The 23,618-nt window shown below is 39.8% G+C and overlaps 1 protein-coding gene across 4 annotated transcripts in view; it reads right to left on the reverse strand.

Moving 5' to 3' along the window:
• Positions 1-23,618, reverse strand: part of SOAT1 (sterol O-acyltransferase 1) — a 57,230-nt gene that overhangs the window by 9,024 nt on the left and 24,588 nt on the right. For all 4 annotated transcript variants that reach the window (XM_082612755.1, XM_082612754.1, XM_082612753.1 and 1 more), the window contains 8 exons: positions 23,036-23,094; positions 5,897-6,045; positions 4,678-4,737; positions 3,625-3,732; positions 2,475-2,757; positions 1,681-1,759; positions 1,042-1,123; positions 692-737 (listed from right to left, as the gene is read on the reverse strand). In XM_082612755.1, the coding sequence (XP_082468881.1) occupies positions 692-737; positions 1,042-1,123; positions 1,681-1,759; positions 2,475-2,757; positions 3,625-3,732; positions 4,678-4,737; positions 5,897-6,045; positions 23,036-23,094 (866 nt within the window). The remainder of the gene's footprint in view (positions 1-691; positions 738-1,041; positions 1,124-1,680; positions 1,760-2,474; positions 2,758-3,624; positions 3,733-4,677; positions 4,738-5,896; positions 6,046-23,035; positions 23,095-23,618) is intronic.

Below are 23,618 nucleotides of genomic sequence, written 5' to 3' on the forward strand. Positions count from 1 at the left end.
GACACAAGATTTTAAAATGGGATCTTCTGGGATTTATGATTCTGATAAGGGGTTGAGGGAGTGTCAGACCACATCCACACAGATATACATCCAAAAATAAAATAAAAAACAGAAAGGGAGGGGGAATTTAATGTAGATGCATACTGAAGTAACCAAACAGAATTATTTTACTTAAAAAAAAATTTTTTTTTAATTGTAGAAAATTAGTTTTGATGTATTGGCAAAGCAAACACCATTTACTGAACTGGGAATAGTTTAAAGACTTCAGTAAGAGTTCTAGAGCTTCCCTGGTGGCTCAGTGGTTGAGAATCTGCCTGCCGATGCAGGGAACACGGGTTCGAGCCCTGGTCTGGGAAGATCCCACATGCCGCGGAGCAACTAGGCCCATAAGCCACAACTACTGAGCCTGCGCGTCTGCAGCCTGTGCTCCGCAACAAGAGAGGCCGCGATAGTGAGAGGCCCGTACATCGCGATGAAGAGTGGTCCCCGCTCGCTGTAACTAGAGAAAGCCCTCGCACAGAAACGAAGACCCAACACAGCCAAAAATAAATAATAAATAATAAATAAATAAAAGAGTTCTAGAGCTCCCAGGAGACATGAATTAAACAACACTTTAAATATATTAAATTACTATTATATTCAAATCCCCATCTCCCACCAGCCAACAAACCTTAGGCACTTAAAAATTTACCTGTGCAAACTGCATAGCCACATAACCCCATCTTACAGTGGGAGTCCTAAAACAGAAGAAACAAAATTACTTTCTAAATAAAGTAAATAAATGAACTTTAAAAAAGGTCCTCACAGTATCTTCCCACGCAGAACATCATTTTTGACATAGGAAATACTTGTACAATTCTGTCAAGAATGACTGAAATCAAATCAGATTGCTAGAATCACTATATGGGGTTTCCCATGCCAGCAAGAAAAATAAAACCCATTCTAACTGCTCTGTAGCCCTACATGAACTGGTCTACCTACCCCACCTCCTTCCTGGCACACTCCTGGTGCTACCCCATTTCTGCTTCATAATGCCATTACCTGGGATAGTTGTCACGGTAGATGAGGGTAGGAGCAAATAAGAAGTACAAGTACTGGTTGACTGTGGGTACTGGAACAGTGCCTGGAAAAGGAAAACTATGCTTAGACTGGAGGCTCTTCAATTTCTTTCAGCAAAACTGAAAGAGGAAAATAAGCACAGAATAGGGAAGACAAAAAGCTACCTCTCCTTAGCTCATGTTGTTTCTTCCTGCTCTCCCCAAATGATGACTTTTTATTCCTAAATTAATTGAATATTACCAATCCCTCTAAACTAAGTTACTCCTGTGACTTAGACATAACTTCTAGAGTTTGAAGCAGCAATTCAAGAAAAGTAAGCACATGGGGTGTAACGACTCTATTAACATTCTACACAAATAATGCAACAGTTGCAATAGTCTAATGATCAATGTTTTAAATTTTGGGGACCAAAGGTAAAAGAGGAACAATCAGGAAACAGTGAGAAGGTGTTCCAGATCATACATACATTTTTTTCCCTCCCCTCCCAACAGGTTTCTTTTTTTTTGGATCCTTGTATTTAAAATCAAACATAAATGTCTACAGAATGTAATTAGCCATCCCAGTAAACACCAAAGGTTGAAATACCCTGTGAATAATCCTTTGACTTATGGAATTACATACTTGATTTCTCCTTGGCTGAACTGAGTACCCGAGGCACATTCTCTCTGACAAATGAGTGGGCCTTCATTATCAAACGAATCTACAAAGGAGGGGGGAAAAAAGATGAATTTTCTTTCATTGTCTTGTCTCTTATAAGCAACCGCAGAACAGCACTAGGTTATAGACACACAAAGAACTTAATTTTGTACATACCAACTCAAACTCACTTTTATGGACTAAAACAAATGAAAAACAAACTCTAAAGAGAGACATGTTATTTCTCAAATTATTTTGCAACTAACAGCACCATCTGTTACAGGTCTATTATAAATTAAGAAATTAAAAGCCTGTTCAAAGAAGGTCTCCTGAAACGGTCCTTTCCATCAGTCAAACAGAGCATTACAGACAGCCAATAAAAGTCAGAAAATTCTGAAGGGCGTACAAACAAAATAAATCTTTTAGATGGCTATATGACAAAACAATGAATCTGACACTTCAAAAGTAGAATTTTTAATTACAAAAATATTTTATATTTTAGATGGCATCTACAAAAAGTGTTCAAGAACAAAATTTGAATTCATCCAGAACAGTTCAATGTAATTTATTTCAATTATCAAGAATCAGAGAACACTGAAGCTAGAACGAATTTTAAAAGACAAGATGATGTAGTTTAACACTTTAATTTTATAGATAATAGCATAAAGAACCAGATATGAAAATTTATCCAACTAATACAACAAAAAATAACAATTATTGTTATTATTATTATTACTAACTAAGCATAGCATTGTATTGAGCAACACTCAAAACCTTACCTGTTCGAGTATGACAATGAATCGGGAAGCTGGTGGTAGTGTATACACTAATACAACATAAAGTGGTCCCAAACCTAAAACTCCAATCTGGAAGACCACAAAAAGGAAGCAATGCAAGAGAGAATGGACTACTGGATGAGAACTCCTGTGATAGCCTCTGGCCCAGTGTTGAAACAGGAAATAGGGAACTGTAAGTGTACATAAGAACATGGTGCACCACGTCCACATAGCAACAGTAAGTTTGCCAAAAGCGTAAGACATGAGATTGAACTCAAGCACTAGCCTGTGGGAAAAAAAGCACAGAGAAAGAGCACAGAAGTGGATTTTTAATAAGCACTGATTTATAAAATTAAAAACTTTCAGACCCAAAACTTTCAACTTTAGGAGACACAACAACACTAATACACATAAGTCATGGATCTAACACTTGTGCTCCTAAGCCTCAGCGTCACAACTTATTTATCTATTTTCTAAAAGCTCTAGGATAATATGGTCTTTGAACATAAGATACCTAAACTACTAACCTAAGATAACAAGACTCTGAATTTCTCAAAGATTAGATTCGCACATTAATACATTTTAAACTCTAAAATATGTTATGGCAAAGTAAATACTTAAAATATTTAAATAGCAATCATTTATGTACAAAAGATGATTTTGCAGAATGAAATAGTACAATTTGAAAATCTAATATACTATTATGATTATATCAAATTTTAATTTACTAATAAAGCACATAATTCAATGTATGATTATCACACTGTCATTTTTGGTTATAATTTGATTTTTATATTAAAAATGTTTTTCAAACGTTAAATTCCAATAACTACTTATTTTTAGAAACAACCTAAAATGCATACCATAGCAGAAAAATTGGTAAGTCATATATACAATATTCTCTCATTTAGGAAAACTACCTAGAAACTACTAAGATGGTCTATTAAAGTAGACCATTTTAAAAATAAAAGTCATAAAACTTCTAATATTCTTTTTAGTTGTACTTTTCAGGAGAGAGAACTCTCACCCTCAAATCAGCTGCTTTGGGATTTTCTGAAGCAATTTAACCAAATCATCTTTTTTCAAAATTTAAATATAGTGAAAACTCCCAACACCCCATGCATCAACTAAGCAAACAGGTATACTGTCTTACCTTCCTTCGTCAATGTAATCTACTACAAGTGTGCTGAGAATGAAGAGAATGAGGAGGGCAATGAACATGTGATATATCGTTCTGATGTGGTCCACCTCAAACAGCTCACTGTAAATGTAGTTCATATAAAATTCATCGATATTTAATTTTAAAACACCATATATTAAAGACTTCAAAGCAGTTCAGAAGATGCTTAATCCATACTCCAAAAACATCTCAAACAGTAATCACAGAACATTACTCATGAATATCCGTATTCTAATGAAGAAATCAATGATAAATAATCAACTCAGCATTTCAAAAGAAATATTCATTACCTACTCAAAATGCACCTTTAATTTTCAGTTCACAAATGAAGTTGCCACAATTAATTTACATTGCCTATTGTTTTTCCCATAAAATCTACACAATCGGGGTGCTAAAATAAGTAAATCTGAGAAAACTATCAAGTCTCAAAGTTGGCTAGTCAAAGAAGAGATGAAAAAAATTTATGTATCAAGAAGACAGCACCACCGAAACTCTCTTGAAGTGGTTTACCTAATTAGAAAATTTCTGTTCTAGCAGCACAACTTCAAGGAATTTATCAGAGGACCAATAACCATTCTTACCTCCAACTCCTCCTTTGAAACTAGATACAGAACCAAAAGTTCAGAAAGGAGGAGCAAGAGATGGCAAATGTACAAAAAGAAGTATCAAAACCAACGTATTGGGCTTCCCTGGTGGCGCAGTGGTTGAGAGTCCGCCTGCCGATGCAGGGGACATGGGTTCGTGCCCCGGTCCGGGAAGATCCCACATGCCACGGAGCGGCTGGGCCCGTGAGCCATGGCCTCTGAGTCTGTGCGTCCGGAGCCTGTGCTCCACAACGGGAGAGGCCACAACAGCGAAAGGCCGGCGTATCACAAAAATAAAACAAAAAAACCCAAAAACCAATGTATTACATGAATACAGAACACACTTATTAAACATTCATAGAGTACTCAGTGATTCTAACCATCAGAATAGTTTGATTTTTCTAAATTCAAATAATTAACAAAAGCAACTAAAAATACTCACTCTAAGAGAGATCGCCTTATAACAAAAATCTTTCCATGTTCTGGAGGTGCTCTCAGATCTCTGGGAAGAGCAAAAAATTAAAATATGAGTACTTCAAGTATTACAAGAAATTTAAACCTATGGATTAGAAAAGCAATATTACCAACTACAGCTTATAATATTAACTGCCTTCTCACTATGATCCAGGTACTGTGTTAGGGTTTTATGCATGTTTTGTCATTTGCTCCTTCTGAACGCTGCTGTGAGGTAGGTGCAGACATATGACTAGGAAGGAAGAGATGTCAGACAAACCTAACTAGAGCAGCACTCAAAAAGACCCCACAGCCCAGCCCTTATGGAGATGCATTCCTGGCATCACACGCTGACAACCACTCTTCCTTCTCCTCAACACCCCTAAGGACAAGCCTCCAGCCATACTTTACTCAGTTCACATACTATTTTTCGTCTGTCCTCCAAAACTGCACTGATGTCCCCTAAGGTCTTCCAACAATCCCCAACAGCCTCCTGATCTAAAAGGTTACCTCCAGTTACTAAAACCTCACATTTTAACATCTAACGTTATCACCTTCTTTAGGGCTTCTTGCAGTACCATTAGCACTTCTGCTATACTTAGCTATTCTGGTCAAAACAGTTCTCCAGAACAGGAGACTGACAGAGGCCAAAGAGGCATAAAACCAAGGAAAGCACAAAATGGCAAATTAGCACACACTGGCCTTTGATAGCCTTCCCTCTACTGCTCTGGATGACTGACCAATTAAAATAACGTATCCTAATTGCACTGTACTTTATTACAAGTACTGTATAGAGTACAATAGAGAGGCAGTGTGAGACATAGTGAAGAGCACGGACACTGGGTTCAAATCCCCACTGTGTAATCTTGGACAACATTTAACTGCTTCGTGCTTGTTTCCTAACCTGTAACATGCAGTTATATTATGTGTCTCACAGGGTCATTGTTTGGTTTAAATGTAAAGCATTCAACAAGCGTTATCTATGTTATTTTATACGTCAGCATGGTCTTAAATGAGGTATGCATGTTTGTTATAATCCATGAATTAAGATGAAGAAACCCACCCTTCAAGTGTTTAAAATAGCAATACATGGCTAATAAAAGGTAGTGCGGTGTGAATCCAGGCTTTTTTAGTGCAATCCACATTGAGACCACTGAGCTGTGCTAGAGTAGACTTGTGCATTAAGAGAAACTATTACTCGTACTTACTTAGCTCTGTGGCTGTTCTCTCCTTCAAGAACAGAAAAGGACGTGACAGCACAACCACCATTGTCTAATGATGCGGATTTTTCAGTGAGACTGGTCACAAGACCATCAAAGTGACTGCCAACTTCCTTCATAAAAAAGGGCTTCAATTCCTAGAATTTTAAGACAAATAAAGGAAAGCATTAGGAGCTAACTAGCTTATGAGTTGTTGACATTTTTTAAACGGTTCTCCTAAATAGAGCTGGATCAAAAGGAATCCATGATAAGTGAATTCACAGGAATCAAAACAGAAAAGTGATTTCTATAGCTGACCTGTAGTTTCAGAAACTGCTACTGAAAAAGCAACATGATGATTGGTCTTTTTAAGAATGTATACCCTTTGGACTTCCCTGGTGGCACAGTGGTTAAGAATCCACCTGCCAATACAGGGGACACGGGTTCGAGCCCTGGTCAGGGAAGATCCCACATGCCATGGAGCAACTAAGCCCGTGTGCCACAGCTGCTGAGCCTGCACTCTAGAGCCCAAAAGCCACAACTACTGAAGCCCATGCACCTGGAGCCCATGCTCCGCAACAAGAGAAGCCACTGCAATGAGACGCCCACACACCACAACGAAGAGTAGCCCCCGCTTGCCGCAACTAGGGAAAGCCCGCGCACAGCAACGAAGACCCAACGCAGCCACAAAAATTAAAATAAATAAAATAAAAAAATTTAAAAAGCATGTATACCCTTTTAGGCATAAATCAAAGTAATCACCTACTAAATGAACTCCTACGAATGATATACAAAAACAAAATAACAGAAATGCTAAAAATGACAGTATTTTTCTCTCTTCAAATTTTTATATGGAAAACAAAAATCAATATTATGTCACCATTATATAATTTTAAGTCCCCTTTCTTCTCAAGCAACCCCTTCAGAGCCAAGTGTCCAGTGTTTATACTGAATATTTTAAGTCATGTCATTTCTCTGTGATACCAACATTTATACAATAATGTATATTCCTACCTCCACAGCTATATATTTATCTAACTATAACACACTTTTATAACAGAATTATTATACATTTTAACACTTTAAAACTTACAGGTTTTGGGCCTCCCTGGTGGCGCAGTGGTTGAGAGTCCGCCTGCCGATGCAGGGGATACGGGTTCGTGCCCCGGTCTGGGAGGATCCCATATGCCGCGGAGCAGCTGGGCCCGTGAGCCATGGCCGCTGGGCCTGCGCGTCCGGAGCCTGTGCTCCGCAACGGGAGAGGCCACAACAGTGAGAGGCCCGCATACCGCAAAAAGAAAAAAAAAAAAAAAAAAAAAAACTTACAGGTTTTGAAAAGTATGAGGCAAAAAAATTTTTTTTCTTCAAATTATAATAGGCCACCTACTGTGGATGCTCAAATTGTAAACTGTGGTATTTTTAAATTGGCAGGACTCATCTACACAAAGGAAAACAAAGTGTTACTTACTAATTTTTCAAGAAAAAAAAATGCTCTCTCCTCTAACTATATTATTTAGGTTGAACCTAAAATATCTGAAGTAGCCTTTTTTCTGGATTCTGTTTTTGTTTTTGTTTTTCTGGACTCTGTTTTAACAAGAGCTTGGCCAAGTCTTTTAAAAGTAAAGCCTGAAAATATTAATGTATCTAATGGAACTATATGAAGGTTTTTCAAACTACTTCCTTCCAGAGTTCCCAAATGTTTTGGGGGTCCCAGGCAGTGAGAACTGGGCACAAAAGCCTTTCTGTGTTCCCCATTTCTTGTTTGTAGGAAATAGGCTTCATTCAGCCACCTTGACCTTCCCTGAGTTCCAAAGGGAAGGTTCAAACAGCTGCTTATCAGGGAAGGGAGGGGATGCAGAAACAAGGGCGGAGCAGTCAAGAAACAATAGTGCAAGCCTTGGGACAGGGTCCTGGCTCCTCCTCAAGGAATATACTATATCTTTGAGCTCTTCTGCAGAACAAAGGCCCCCACCCAGATGGAGGATGGCAAGATTCCTGGAGCACTGCCCTGTTACCTCACCACCAACCAATCAGAAGGAAGCCATACACCCTACAGCCCTCACCCCAAATTTTGCTTATAAAAACTTCTACCCCCAAACTGTAACAAGGAAGAGCCAATTCTGACTCCAAGTTGGATCTGTTTCTTTTACTTTAACCTTTGCGTTTCGTTGCTTTTGATATTATAATCACTGTCTATACCTGTAAGGATACATAATGGCCTGCCACAGGGAACCCTGTCCCTCTGTTTGTTAAACTAAAAGGCCTTCGTTCAGCTCACAGAGACATTCTGACCCTGCCCACCTGTGAATGGCTGCAGAAAAGACAAAATTAACACATCCAATCCTATTTTGCAAGATAAATGACCTTTTTACTTTACTTCCTCACCTCCTCCCCATCTCTTCCATAAAAGAAACTGGCATCCAGACCCTGAATAAGATGGTTTTTGGGGGACCCTAGTCCGCCATCTGCTCAGTCTGCTGGCTTTCCGAATAAAGTCGCTATTCCTTGCCTCAACACCTCGTCTCCTGGATTTATCGGCCTGTTCCTGTTGTGCGGCGAGCAGAGTGAGCCTGGACTCGGTAATACAAACTCCGATGTTTCAGTTTATTTGGCCTCACTGTGCGTCAGGCACACAAACCTTGTTCAGTAACAATAGCTGATGGAGATGAAAAATACAAGATATACACATATGAACAATACACAGTAGACTACCTAAATGTCACCTGAGAAATAGAACCATTAATGAAAAGACTCAAAGAACATATAAAAGTTTAGCAAAGAAAGCAACCCAGAGATGACTGGAAATGCCTTTTTTGAGCTGGATGTCAAGCTGAAACCTTTAAGGATCCCAGTAAGTAGGACTCAAGATTAACTGAAAAGTGGGAGGAGGATACAATATGATGAAAACCCAAGACAGGAAAGTATTAGCCAAACAGAAAATGTGAATGATGCTGCCTGGTTTTAAGGACAAAAACATATAGAACCTATGTTCCCTGGAAGAAATAAAGTGTTTCATAAAATTATTTGTTCATATTAAGGTTATCAAATAGTATTTTATCTTAGTTCCTTTTGCTTGTTTCATTTCAATTACATGCCCATCTTCATTCTGAAATTTTTCAACAGGTATGATGCTGTTACCGAGTCCAAGCTCGCTCTGCTCGCCGCACAACAGGCCAATAAATCGGGAGATGAGGTGCTGAGGCAAAGGATACGACTTTATTGGGACGGACGGCAGACCGAGAAGATGGCAGACTAGTGTCTCCAAAAAACCGTCTTATCGGGGTCTGGATGCCAGTTTCTTTTATAGAACAGAGGGGGAGGAGGTGAGGAAGTAAAGTAAACAGGCCATTCATCTTGCAAAATATGAGGGCATGTGTTAATTTCTTCTTTTCTGTAGCCATTCACAGGTGGCCAGGGTCAGATTGTCTCCCTATGAGCTGAACAGAGGAACTTTAGTTTAACATTCAGGCAGAGGGGCAGGGTTCCCTGAGTTAGGCCATTATGTATAATAACAAAAGCAACGAAAAGCAAAGGTTAAAGTAAAAGAAACATCCAATGTGGAGTCAAAATTGGCTCTTCCCTGTTACAATGCTTCCCTAACCAAAAACAAAACAAACACCCAAAAAAGTGACACTCAGAAAAAAAGGAGCGGGGTGGGGTGGGTGTGGGTGTGGTGATTTTCTCATTAAGCTCTAGCATTGGACTGCTTAATAAATGAAGGGTTTTTTCAGGTACAAAAATGCTGTCTCACGTAGAAATATACTAAAAGAGAAGAAGGGCAAGACTTCGTTCATTCCACTAAGTGCTAGGTGTAGTTCTCGGCACTGCTGCAGGCACTGGAGATACAATGAACAAAACCTAGTGCCTGTCCTCAGGGAACTTAAAATTCCAGTAGGGGTAAACAGGACATACAGTATGCCAGATGGTGTTAGGGAAAGAAATAAAGAGAAGGGTCTGGGGGAAAGAGGGTGCTATTTTTCAGAGAGGTCAGAGAAAGCCTCAAAAATAAGATGACATTTGATAAGATCTGAAGAAAGTAAGAGGGCAAGTTAGTCGATACCTGTGGGAAAAGTACCAGAAGAAGCGTAAGGGTAAAAAGCCCTGAGGCAGGAACACCCTTGACATGTTTGAGTAATAGCAAGGAAATAGGACATTATAGTTGAAGCAAAAGAGTGATCAGAGTTGAGGTCAGAAAAGAAGGGGGAGGGTGGCAGGAGAGGGGCTAAACCATGTAAGGTCTTAACACTTTACCCCCTATTCACATTAGTCCACTGAAATTTTATTTAACACTAAAAAAGAAGCCTGGAATCTTTGAACTAGGATTCCTCATACTCTGGAACTAGCACCCTTCCCAATTAAGTATCGGGTCAAGTAGACCAGAAGCACGGGGAAAAAACAAGCCATAATGAATGTTATAAAAATATCAGTAAAAGCTGATATTTATCTACCCAACTCAAATTAAAAATACTCAACTTCTCACGCCACAAGCTCTTGTGCGTTACTCACTACTCGCCCACAGATGAGTCATTGCCATACATGCCCCAAAACTTGCAATTTCCAAAGCCTACAGCAACCTCCTTATCCTCACCCTCCTCATCAATCGAACCATTTTCTTTTCCCCTTCTTTTTCTCCCCATATTCCAAAACTCCTACTGTAAACAAAGAATGTTGCCCACCATTCCAGTTCTACAAGGATCAAGCCACTGCCATTGCAGTCACCCACCCTTGAGGGGAATTCAGGATAGAGAAAACAAGGAAGCATTCTGTGCTTTGGATATACTGACCCCTAGACAGTAAATTGCACATCTAAGGAAAATTTTCAAATGGCCCCAGATTCTTGCATCTTCCTATACATAGAAAAGCACTAAAATCATTAATTTGAGATGTCTGTTCTTTGTGATTAGCAGTAATCCTTCTATGCTTGACTACATGTTTTCCCCAGGCAAAAATCTCATATGTATCCTGGCTCCTCTCCTGCCTCTTTTGAACAGTCTCCTCAGAGCCACTAAGAGGCTATTTCTTGGGCTATGAGGTCCCTGAATAAAACTTAACTCACAACTTTTCCCTTTTGAGTTGTTCTTTCAGTGGACAGTGAAACTGAGCAGGAGCCTGCTGGGGCCCTTCCAGGTATAAAAGCCTTTGTGTTTCCTGTTTCTTGTTTGTAAGAAAAAAGCTTGAGCCTCCTAGACCTTCCCAGAGTTCTAAAGGGCAGAGTCATAGAGTCACTAATTAGGGAATGCAGAAACAAAGGAAAAGCAGTCAAGAAAGATAGTTCAACAATAAAACAGAGTCCTAGATCCTCCTCAAGGGATATACATAACAATCTGATACATATCTTCGAATTGTTCTACAAGAACAATTCCAGGTGGAAGATGGTAACTGCAGGCTCAGACCCCAGACTGGTCTCAACCAGAAGGTTGATTTGAGATTCCTGGAACAGCACCCTGTTACCTCACCACCAATCAATCAGAAGAAAGTCATACACCCTACAGCCGCCACCCCAAATGTTGCCTTTAAAAACTCTTCCCTGAAAACCACCCCGGAGTTCATGTCTTCTGAGCATGAGCCACCCATTCTCCTTGTGTAAGCAGATAGGGTAGGGGGTACCGGGAGAAAGAAAACTAGGCATGGCTTTCTTGACATATGAGAAGCCATTTGTGGCCTAAGTAATATTGTGATCTAAGCCTGGTCACAATGCTTGCCCTTGAACAGATCTCATAATTAATGATCTTAAGGGAAGTAAGGGAATGCAGAACAAAGGAAAAGGAGTCAAGAAACAATAGTCCTAGCTCCTCCTCAAGGGATATACATAATATCTTTGAGGTCAGCAAAAACTAAGGCCCTCACTCGGGTGGAGGATGGAATAATGATGTTGACCCTCATGACTTCAACTAAAGCTTAGACTCTGTGGACCTTTGGCCCAATTCTATGCTTCTCAGCTCAAGCCCCTTCATGAATATGCATGTACCCTTAGCTTAAAACTTCCCCAATTTTGCTGTTGGGGAGACACTGCTTTGGGAAAGATCCCCAGTGTTCTCCAAGTAATAAATCCTTCTCCCGCTCTTTGCCTTGGTTGTGTCTTTTGGCTTGACACCCACCAAGTAGTGAACCCAGTTTTTCGGGTAACACTTGCTTGGTCCTTGCAATAAACTTTTCTCTGCTCCAAACTCTGATGTTTTGGTTGTTTGGTTTCACACTGCACCAGGCACACAAACTTGGGTTTGACGACAATATCATGAAGGCATTTCTTAATGCTGATGATATAAAATTCACATTTTATGGCAAGACGAGAAAGATTTAAACATAATGTTTTTCTTTGCCTGTTTGGACCTCCTCCCTCCCCTTTAGTGTGTATTGTGCATGTGCATTAACCAGACCTCCTTAGGAGATAACATTCCTTCTTAATCTCATCAAGGGTCACAACTCCTTAGGAGATAACCTTCCTTCTTAATCTTGTAAGGGGCCCCAAAGACCATGACCTACCACGTGCTTTGTACCTCTAGATCTGGATTGTGTAAACTGTCAATAATCTGTCATTTAATGTACAGCCCTCTGTCTCAAAAACTTAATATAACTGTCTATGACCTCTCACAGACAGACAGTTCTTGGAGCTTTCTGAGAGGCTGTTCCCAGGTTATAATACTCAATTTGGCGCGAATAAAATTTTCCACTTCTTTCTTAGAAGGACTTACTAATTTTTTTCATCAACGATGCCTTTGTCCTCTTTCTCTGAGGAATTAAAATTGATTGAAGCTGCTGCCACTGGGACACAAGGAAGAACTCTATTGTGGACACTATTAAGTTCCCTTAGCCTCCTCCTTTCATGTATCCAACTACTGATTGAAATAAAGAGCGACTGCTTATTACTGTCATTCCCTTTGTAAGAGGGAAAGGAAACAGTACAAGAAGTGCTCCACCTCTGCCTTCTTCTGAGTTCTTCTATTGCATGAAACTCGTGTTAATTAGAACTTCAAAACGTGACCACAATAAATCTGTCTAAAAATGTCTATCAGTAACCTGAAAAGGAGATAAGCTTATAGGCTTTCTAATTTACTTATCTTCTCAATCTCATCTCTATTAACATTAATTTTATCCAGCCCATGGACTATATTATTGTCCCAGCACAACAGATGGACAGAAGGACAACAGAAGGAAGGAGGCAGGCAGTTAACTAGAAACTAGAAAAGCAAGGTGCTTAGATAATCTATCAAAGAACCTCACTTTTAAAACAAGCAGCTAAAGGAGACAACCTCTAAGATTCTAGGAATGGGGAACAACCACCAAGAAGCAAAAATTCTACGGTTGGAATGCAGTGAAGGCACCACGAGTGATCAGAGACGAGGCTGGAGAAGCAAACAGGGTCTACAGTTCATGACAGGTCTTTTAAGGGTTTTTTTTTGTTTTTTTTTTTCCATGTCACTTGGCTTGCGGGATCTTAGTTCCCCAACCAGGGATTGATTGATTGATTGATTTAGGCCACGCCGTGCCTTAGTTGCGGCACACAGGATCTTCAGTTGCAGCATGTGGACTCCTTAGCTATGGCATGCATGTGGGATCTAGTTCCCCGAACAGGGATTGAACCCGGGACCCCTGCATTGGGAGCATGGAGTCTTACCCACCTGACCACCAGGGAAGTTCCCCCAACCAGGGACTGAACCTGGGCCCTTGGCAGTGAAAGCAAGGAGGAGTCCTAACCATTGGACCGCCAGGGAATTCCCCCATTTTAAGAATTTTTCATTTTATCCTAAGGGCAACTGAAAACCAATGATGTTTTAAGCACAAGGTTTATAAACATATTCAGATTTGCACTTCAGAAAGAGAACACTTCTAAAAAGCCTTCCAAACAGAGGTTGCTTTGGACTGTCTTAAAATGTGAAAAGAGCAGGGTCGTTTATGGATAAAGTAACCCTTACAGAGGCATGAAAAAATTAAAAAGTAGGCTGAGAGAAAGAAACACAAAATAAACATGTATACTCTGAGTAGAGTATAAAATATTATACTCTGGAACTTCCGGGTTGGTGAACCCATGGTGACGCAGGGAGAATGGCTCACTCAGAGAGCATGGAAGCTCCACACCCTTTCCCCATACTTGCCCTGTGCATCTCTTCCACCTGGCTGTTCCTGAGCTATTATATCCTTTTATAATAAACTGGTGATCTAGTTAAGTAAAAAAAAATTAAAAATAAAATATTATACTCTGGGCTTCCCTTGTGGCACAGTGGTTAAGAATCCGACTGCCGGGGCTCCCCTAGTGGCGCAGTGGTTGAGAGTCCACCTGCCGATGCAGGGGACACGGGTTTGTGCCCCGGTCCAGGAAGATCCCACATGCTGCGGAGCGGCTAGGCCTGTGAGCCATGGCCGCTGAGCCTGCGCGTCCGGAGCCTGTGCTCCGCAACGGGAGAGGCCACAACAGTGAGAGGTCCGCGTACCGCAAAAAAAAAAAAAAAAAAAAGAATCCGCCTGCCAATGCAGGGGGACACGGGTTTGAGCCCTGGTCCGGTAAGATCCCACATGCCGCAGAGCAACTAAGCCCGTGAGCCACAACTACTGAGCCCTTGAGCCACAACTACTTAAGCTCGTGTGCCTAGAGCCCGTGCTCCACAAGAGAAGCCACCGCAATGAGAAGCCCGAGCACCGCAACGAAGAGTAGCCCGCGCTCGCCACAACTTGAGAAAGCCCACGTGCAGCAACGAAGACCCAACGCAGCCAAAAATAAATAAATAAAATAAATTTTAAAAATATATATATATTATACTCTGACTCCACAAGGTCATATCACTAGTTCATGAATTACTTGTTTCTCTGATTCACCACCTGGCTTTGCACAGAGAATCTTTTAACCTCACAGTGGCATGGAACCAGAAACCTGACCTTTTCGGGCAAAGCAAGTAACACAACAGAACAGGTAATACAGTGTTTAAATTGAATCCCCAAGAGAGGAAGCCCCTAACAATTCACTCTAATGTATACTACATCTTATTCTTTTCCATCATTGCACTTAATACAATCTAAAATGCTTTACATTTCTATCTTTTGGTGTCTTAATGTCTACCTCCCCCACCTGACTTTAAAACCATGTCTATTTGTTAACCACTCTACAGTCACCTCTCAGCAAAACAACTGCCAAGACTGTGTTAAATATATTTCCAAAGAGCTTTTGATATAAACTCCTGCCCCCGAAACCCCTACTTATACCACTGCTTGCTTTATTCAATATCTATTATAAAGCAGAAAGTAGATATCTAAAACAAAACAAAACTACAGAGCCCTGATTTCTCTGTGGAAACTATAAAGGGAAAGGGACTAAAAATCACTACTGTTGTTATTGTTGGTAATGGTTGTTAATAACTGAATGACTGCTTTATGCTAGATACTCTCTTAGGGCCTTTTAAACATTATTTCTAGTCTTAAAACAGTCTTTGAAGTAGGCAATAGAATTCCTATTTTACATATGAGAGATCTAAGCGTGAACAAGTCAAGTGATGTGACTTACCCAAGGTCACCACTTGTAGGCTATAGAACTAGGATCAGAACTCCAGTCTATCTGACCTCAGAGTTCGCATTACATTATATTGCTTTCCACTGTACTTCATATAAAATAGTTTCTATATGATTAGCACCATAAGCCAAAAAAGTAAAACCTAAAATGTCAATGATGTACATACATGTAGCCTGAAAATGGTAGGTAATCTAGTAAAAAGGTGTTGTTTGGCTTAGTTCTATTACAAACATTTCATTTGCAGGCATCAATGTAGAAGAAGTTTAAAGTCCTAAACGGTGCACTGTACTAAATTCCTCCTACATAGTCAAAAAAAGTCTTGAGTATAACTGTTACATAATCCTTAATACAGGAAGCCAAAGGTTCAAGATAAACCAGGAACTAATCAAATTAGAGCTCTGAATTTTAATCCCTTTTTATTTAAAATAAAATTCATCCTGGGCTATTTCCCAATTTAAGTTAGACTACAATATTCTTTTTTTTTTTTTTTTTTTTTTTTTTTTTGTGGTACGCGGGCCTCTCACTGTTGTGGCCTCTCCCGTTGCGGAGCACAGGCTCCGGACGCGCAGGCTCAGCGGCCATGGCTCACGGGCCCAGCCGCTCCGTGGCATGTGGGATCTTCCCAGACTGGGGCACGAACCCATGTCCCCTGCATCGGCAGGCGGACTCTCAACCACTGCGCCACCAGGGAAGCCCTACAATATTCTTGATATCATATTGTTATCAGTCTAAACTGAGCTGAAACACATTTATTTACCTTAATCTACTTAGGTAGCTCCTGCATCTTAACTATCCAAATGGTATATATTACAGTTTCTCATCATCACTGCCTACCTCCTTCACTTCATTAGCCATTATTAAATGCTAGAAAACCAGAAAGGAGTAAAAATATCACATTCCCAGTAGTTACCAAATGATGCATCCGTACAAATGACTATCATGAAATAAATTTTTAAAAATCACATTTCCAAAGAATATTTTAACACAAAAAAAAGCCACAAAATGATGTTAAGAAAAATATACAACTGAATATATAAATGGATGCTGATTTTGCTAATGTATCTGACACACATGCCTGCATGTGTCTACTTGTATCTGTGCATACGCTATAAGAAGGAAAACAAATTACTGGAGAAAATAAACCAAAATATTATCTCCAAGTGGTGGGCATATGGGTGGTGAGTGTTTCCTCTTTATACTTTGTCTCATAAATTTTCTGCAATGAGCCTATATTACTTCTATAATCAGAAAAAAAAACACCTACATTAATTAAGAAAATATATTCCTCCTGTTCTTGAAACAATCCTCCTGTTGTGATATGGTATCACAACATTAAAATAAAATCTTTTAAACCTTGCACTTTTTTTCTAAAAGAAAGTACCTTATCTCATCTAAGATGCAACTGATCTTTGTCTGACACTATGGAAAAAAAAAGCTGCCAAGTGAACTACACTACACAGCACAGCGCAGTGTTTTCTTGTTTCCAGAGACATTACAAAACAGAGAGTAACCATCACCTGTAAGATCTTCAACAGAGCTCTAAAATCATGTAATTTCTTACCAAGAATACCCACTTACAGTGACATCACCTTATAGCTTTCAATGAACCTTTTAAAGGTACCTAACTCAATTGCTGTTCCTCTTGCTTATCCATTTTTCCCCCCCCACGGGCTCCCGACGTGCAGGCTCAGCGGCCATGGCGCACAGGCCTAGCCGCTCTGCGGCATGTGGGATCCTCCCAGACCGGGGCACGAACCCACGTCCCCTGCATCGGCAGGCGGACTCTCAACCACTGCCCCACCAGGGAAGCCCTTGCTTATCCATTTTATACATAGTATTCTCGGCTAGCATGAGAACAGAAACGACGTCTTCAAAATCTCAGCACCTAATGTTGTGCCTGACAGACAAAGGAACCAAGTAAGTGTTGTTCATGGAACTAAATTACTGAACATTCCTAAGGGGCAATGGGGCAGGTTCATTCCTTCATTTTGTAAATAAGTGATAAAATCATAAAGAACAATGAACTGACTTTCCCAAGGTTCATCAAAGCAGACTAGAGACTAATACATTTATTTATGTATTTAAGTAAAATGAGAAAAGGCAGAAAGGGAAAGAGAAGAATGTAGTCACACTTACACAGCCAAAAGAAGGTAAGATTTGACCAGAAGATCAGGGGTAGTAAACTACAGTTATTATAGTGACTGTTAATTGTCAACCTATCGTTTCCCACCCCCTTCCTTAGTACCAGAACCCCTAATTTTTACCTGGGCACCTAAATGCCCAGAATAAATAAATTTCCCAGTCTCCCTTTGCACCTAGGTGTGGCCAGGTGACTAAGTTCTTGCCAATGAGATACAGGCAGAATCGGTTTGACAAAACCGCCAGAAAAACTTCCTTAAAAGACAGCTGGGGGCTTCCCTGGTGGCGCAGTGGTTCAGAGTCTGCCTGCCAATGCAGGGGACACGGGTTCGAGCCCTGGTCTGGGAGGATCCCACGTGCCGCGGAGCAACTAGGCCCGTGAGCCACAACTGCTGAGCCTGCGCGTCTGGAGCTTGTGCTCCGCAACAAGAGAGGCCGCGACAGTGAGAGGCCCGCGCACCGCGATGAAGAGTGGTCCCCACTTGCCACAACTAGAGAAAGCCCTCGCGCAGAAGCAAAGACCCAACACAGCAAAAATAAATAAATTAAAAAAAAAAAAAAAAAGACAGCTGGTACCTGCTCCTTGCCCCCTTTCTTCCCCTACATCAATTCTGCTCTTTGAAACTCAGATGAAAAGGCTGAAGCCACTTGGACAATGAGAAGACAAATCACAGCCTACAAATGGTGAGGCAGGGAGGTAGCAGGAGGAGTCGCTGAGGACCAGAGTCACCAGACCAGCTGTGGACCTCTCACCTCTGGATCATTTATACAAGAGGAAAATGCACTTCTATCTTCTTTAAGCCACAATTATTTGTGTTCATCTTGTGTTGCTATTACGGCACAAGCTAATCTCAACTTATACAAATGATCAAAGAATTTCTGGGCAGAAAACACTTAGACTTGTCTTTCCAGCAGTCTGCCAACAAATCAAATAAGTTGGCACTATCCAAAAACTTCTTTAGTTTACTCGAACAAGTGATAAGCCATGAAGAGGAGGCCTCGTTTGCAGACATGCCACCTTGAGTCGTACTCATCACAGATTGCTCATTTAATGGTCAGGCAACTGCACTAGATACTGATATGAAAAACAACACTAGAAAAGCTACATAAGAAGCAAGCGAAATATAAATATGTATTTTTAAGAAGCAGAAATAGAAAGTAATTTTTCATCCCTTCAATTTTCACACTAGACCTAACATTTGCTCTATAAAATTGTGTACATTAATAAAAGTTCTACAAACATCGATAGTAAAGATATCCTCTTTTCTCTTCTCAACATACTCACTTTCCTCTGGAAACTGTCCTCAAAGGTGAGGACAGGCACCCCGTGTCCAGGTTAGGGCTGTACTATATGGCCCTGCCCTTCTGAACAAAATTCAATTCTCTCTCTCATAGACCTGAGACTCTGAGCTTAGAAAGCATGACTGGAAACCTTATTAACTGAAAAATTCAGAAATAGCTGAACTCTTGCTATTAAAATAAATATCCTTTCCAAAGCCTGAGTATGTTCAACTTCTCCTAGGATTCTATGAGATACATTAATCTTTCAAATACACTTCCTTTTATGCTTAAATAAGGCAAAGTAGGTTTCTGTTATCTGCAACCAATAGAAAAAATATAAAACAATGTTAAAGCTAATTTCTTTACTAATGTAGAGAATGTAGCTCTGATGTAGCTGGTTGGAACCTAATCATTTTAATCTCCCTTGGACTGTTCCAAGATCTTTAAAGGCTTGTTACAACACAATTCTAAGGATTTCAAAAGATCATGATTCAGAGTTACACAGTGCTGTATGACCCCACCAGCACCATATTTTTTTTTAATTAAGTACTTCAAAGTTTTTTTATGACAGCATTTAGACCCAGAAGTGACCTTAAAAAGTTCAATCAGTTCAACCCACTAATGTCATCACCTCTCTCATTTCTCTTCCCTTAGGACTAAAGAGCTTGCTCAGTACCTGACAACCTTCTTCACACCTTTCCTTAATAGGAGCTCCTCTATCTGTATATATAAATTTTCACTGAATTCTTTGTAAGTTGCCATATTTAGCAAATAAAAATACAGGAGACCCTCCCCAATATATATATTTAGGACAGTTGGTTAAATTTGAATTTGATAAACAACTTTTTTAGTCTAGGTATGTCCCGAATATTGCATGATGACCAACAAACTATCTGCGGTTTGCCTGAAATTCAAATTTAACTAGGCATACTGTTTTTTGGTTTGTTTTTTTTTTTTTGCGGTACGCGGGCCTCTCACTGTTGTGGCCTTTCCCGTTGCGGAGTACAGGCTCAGCGGCCATGGCTCATGGGCCCAGCCGCTCCGCGGCATGTGGGATCTTCCTAGACCAGGGCTCGAACCCGTGTCCCCTGAATTGGCAGGCAGATTCTCAACCACTGTGCCACCAGAGAAGCCCTAGAAAGCTTTAGAAGCAGCAGCATTTGAGTGAGAATTTGAAGGATATACAGTATTTTGACTGGTGAAGGTAGGAAGTTAAAGGAAATTTCAAGTAGAAAGATCTTCATGAACAAGGGCATGAAGAAAGGAAAAAAATGCCTTACAATCTAGCGCAAACTTTATTTTTCTTTCTGCCATGCTCCACCAGGGGCACAGATGCTAATCAAGTGTAATTTCCAAGACACAGTTTAAGTTTCTTTCCTCCATACCTCTGTTCAAGCCATGCCCTCCTTCAATAACCGGGAACAAGTCTTGTACAACACAGAGTAATAAATACTACTAGCTAAACCAACCTCTACCTTTCCCTCAGCTTCTATTCCCTTACTTCATCCATTTCTTTCTCTCTCCTTCAAATGTTTCCAACTGACCAAACTAAAGAATATAATAATATTATTCACTGATTAATATATAAAGTAGAGAAGTAGAATATTCTCTTTAAAAACAAAGTTTCAACTTAAATCCTTGAAACGTTCCCTCCATTCCCCCTCTCCCCTCCCCTTTTACTTCTCACTCCACATTCCCTTTCCTCTTTGGGTTACTGATGCTATATTTTTTTAAAATTCCCCTCCCACCTCAGATTTTTAAAATAAATAGCAATGACAGCAGGGATGAACTGTGCTTTCACGAATGTGAAACTTTCCCTCACAAGCAGAGCACAGTAAGGGCTTTGTGTTCTTTCTGGGAAGGGGACAAGGAGCAAAAGAGGAACAGAAGGGGAATCTGAAAAGGAATGGAAGGTGTCCAGCCCATCTAGAGGAATAAAGGTCAGGGACACTCTGGTAAGCCATAAAAACAAAATTTCTTTATTGTAGTGACTAAATTTGCAAGAATGGGCCCTTAAAAATAGCACATACGCCTACATACTAAATAGTTTTCTTTTGTTAGCCAAAATTATAAATTATCCCTCAGAGAAGTGCAAGTTACCAAATAATCAAGTCTTCAATCTCTTATAATGGGACAACAAATTTTTAACTGGAAAAGACATTCACCAGAAATGGCCTTGATCATTGTAGTTTTAAAGGCTTACACAGGTAACCTAATGGAATCAGGAAAAATAAAATGTAACACGCTATTAACTAGGAGTCTAGACTCTCAGTTTCAAGTATAGTCAATATACCTTTTGAATACCACTTTATAAAGCAATGTTAAGTGCTTATATTGTAGAAAACACATATATACCTCCAGAATTGGGGGGGGGGGCAGGGGACGGGGTGGGGGGAGATATCGCAATGTTAAGCAAATAGGTACTTGTAGTAAAATGTCTAGTGAGAGCACCATCCCTGGACTCAGAAAGTGCTGGATCTCCAAGAAACGAGATGACGGTGAAAATACTCCAGGACTGGAAATGAATGAAAAACTAGCTCTCACAATTACAAAGACACTAAGATCAAAGTGAATGCAAACAATCTTGCATATACTGTTTTATGAAACAGGATAAAAATATCTATATTTACAGTATTCTATATAAATGCATATATGCATGCATGCATACGTAACTAAATTAATAAAAACGGCTATTTCATCCACATCATTGGATGTTTATATATTCAAGTTGGCCAATAATTTTTTTTCTTTTGCTGAGCACTTATGTATTTTTGTACCATTTAAGTCATTTGCTTTTCAGGTTTATTATTTACTGACTAATCTCCTGTGTTAGAATGTGAGCTTCCTGAAGAAAGGGCCCTTTATTTTGATTAGTTATGTATCCCAGTGCTAATAACAGAGCCTGACACGTAGAAGGTGTCCAAAACAGTGTCAGTGAATGAATAAACTGATAAGCAAATTGCCTAAGTTCACAAGGTAGGTTATAGAGGTGGGTCTGTCTGACTCCAAAACCCAAGCATTTCCACTATGCCTTTGTTAGTACAAGTTATTCATATGCTTGGAGGAAACCATTCACTGAAATAAATTTTTAAAAAGAATAACAGACATGCTGTATTTCAAAGGACTCTTAGAAACCTTAGAAAATTTGGAAGTGATCTTCCTATTGGGAAAATGAGAGGCTGCCTTGGATTTGAAGTCAACTTATATTTGGCACACAGAGTATTAGATTTTTTTTAATATAAAATTATTTATTTTCTTTATTTTTGGCTGCATTGGGTCTTCGTCGCTGCGTGCGGGCTCTCTCTAGTTGCGGCAAGTGGGGGTCACTCCTCACTGCAGTGTGTGGGCCTCTCACTGTGGTGGCCTCTCCCACTGCAGAGCACGGGCTCTAGGCGTGCAGGCTCAGTAGTTGTGGCTCGCGGGCTGTAGAGTGCAGGCTCAGTAGCTGTGGTGCACGGGCTTAGTTGCTCCGCGGCATGAGGGATTTTCCAGATGAGGGCGCGAACCTGTGTCCCCTGCATTGGCAGGAGGACTCCTAACCACTGTGCCACCAGGGAAGTCCCAGTTGTTTTTTTTTGTTTGTTTTTTTTAAGTGTTCTTTGTCCTCCAGAATTTCCTGAGGGCACTGCTGAATTCTAACTTGTAGAACTGTTTGCCCTGCTTGAAATGTCTGTTATTTATCTATTTTTTGGCTGCGCCGCACAGCTTGCAGAATCTTAGTTTCCCGACCAGGGATTGGACTCGGGCCACCGCAGTGAAAGCATCGAGTCCTAACTGCTGGACCGCCAGGAATTCCCTGAAATGTCTTGATGTTGTTTGTGAGTTGATATTTCTATTTCTTCTACATCCATAACAGGGAATCTACTTCTAAATTCAGATTCAATGTTTATTGAAGGCCTATTATTTACTATGAAACATGACAGATACTTTCATAAAGCACCTACACAAGCACTTACACAAGCATTCAACTGTATCATGTTTTGCTAAAATTGAGTTTTACTGGTAAAAGCCAGAAAATGAGAGTGATGGATGATAGTACAGAAAAAAAACAAAAAACAATCTGGTTCTTATGTAGGATGACGAGATGGCAGACCTTATTTTCCTGTTTCATGTCGACTGATAAGAAAGGTAAATAACTCTTTAAACAGTTTAGCATTAAAAATTGTACTGAATAAAACTCTTTACCCTAAAACTCTACATTTTTGTTTCTGGAAGAGGGAGTTACTTACTTCTGCCTCTGCTGTCAACTGTATCTTCTTTGCTATCAGCTGTTTTAAATCAATCTGACCTAAGGAAAGAAAAAAATATAACTTTTAAGTTGATGGAGATAGTTACCTATCAGCGTTATTTAAATCGTGAAGTTGAAAAACAAGCAAAAAGTGATGACTATGTAAACTATGGTACAACCACAAAACATGACACAACTCTTAAAAATGAAACATGGGCAATATAAATAGAAGGAAATTTATACATAAAAATGCTAAGTTGAAAAAAAACTACTATATGTACACACAGTACTTACAACTATATTAATCATAGGATGCTGACAGTATAGGAAATTCTGACAGTACAGGAAATTAGTTTCTGTGAATGGATCCTGCAACTATGAGTAGTAAAATGTACAAGCAACAATAGAAAAATTAAATAAATCGGACTTCGTCAAAAATTAAAAAAAAAAAAAAAGTTTCTGCTCCAAAGAAGTAAAAAGACACAAAACGGGGAAAAACACTTGCAAATCTGATCCAGAACCTGCATCCAGAATATGTAAAGAACTCCTACAATTCAATGGTAAAGACGAATAGTCCAACTTAA

The sequence above is a fragment of the Mesoplodon mirus genome (genome assembly GCF_964341445.2).
Source record: "Mesoplodon mirus genome assembly, chromosome: 3".
Taxonomy (NCBI): Eukaryota; Metazoa; Chordata; class Mammalia; order Artiodactyla; family Ziphiidae; genus Mesoplodon; species Mesoplodon mirus.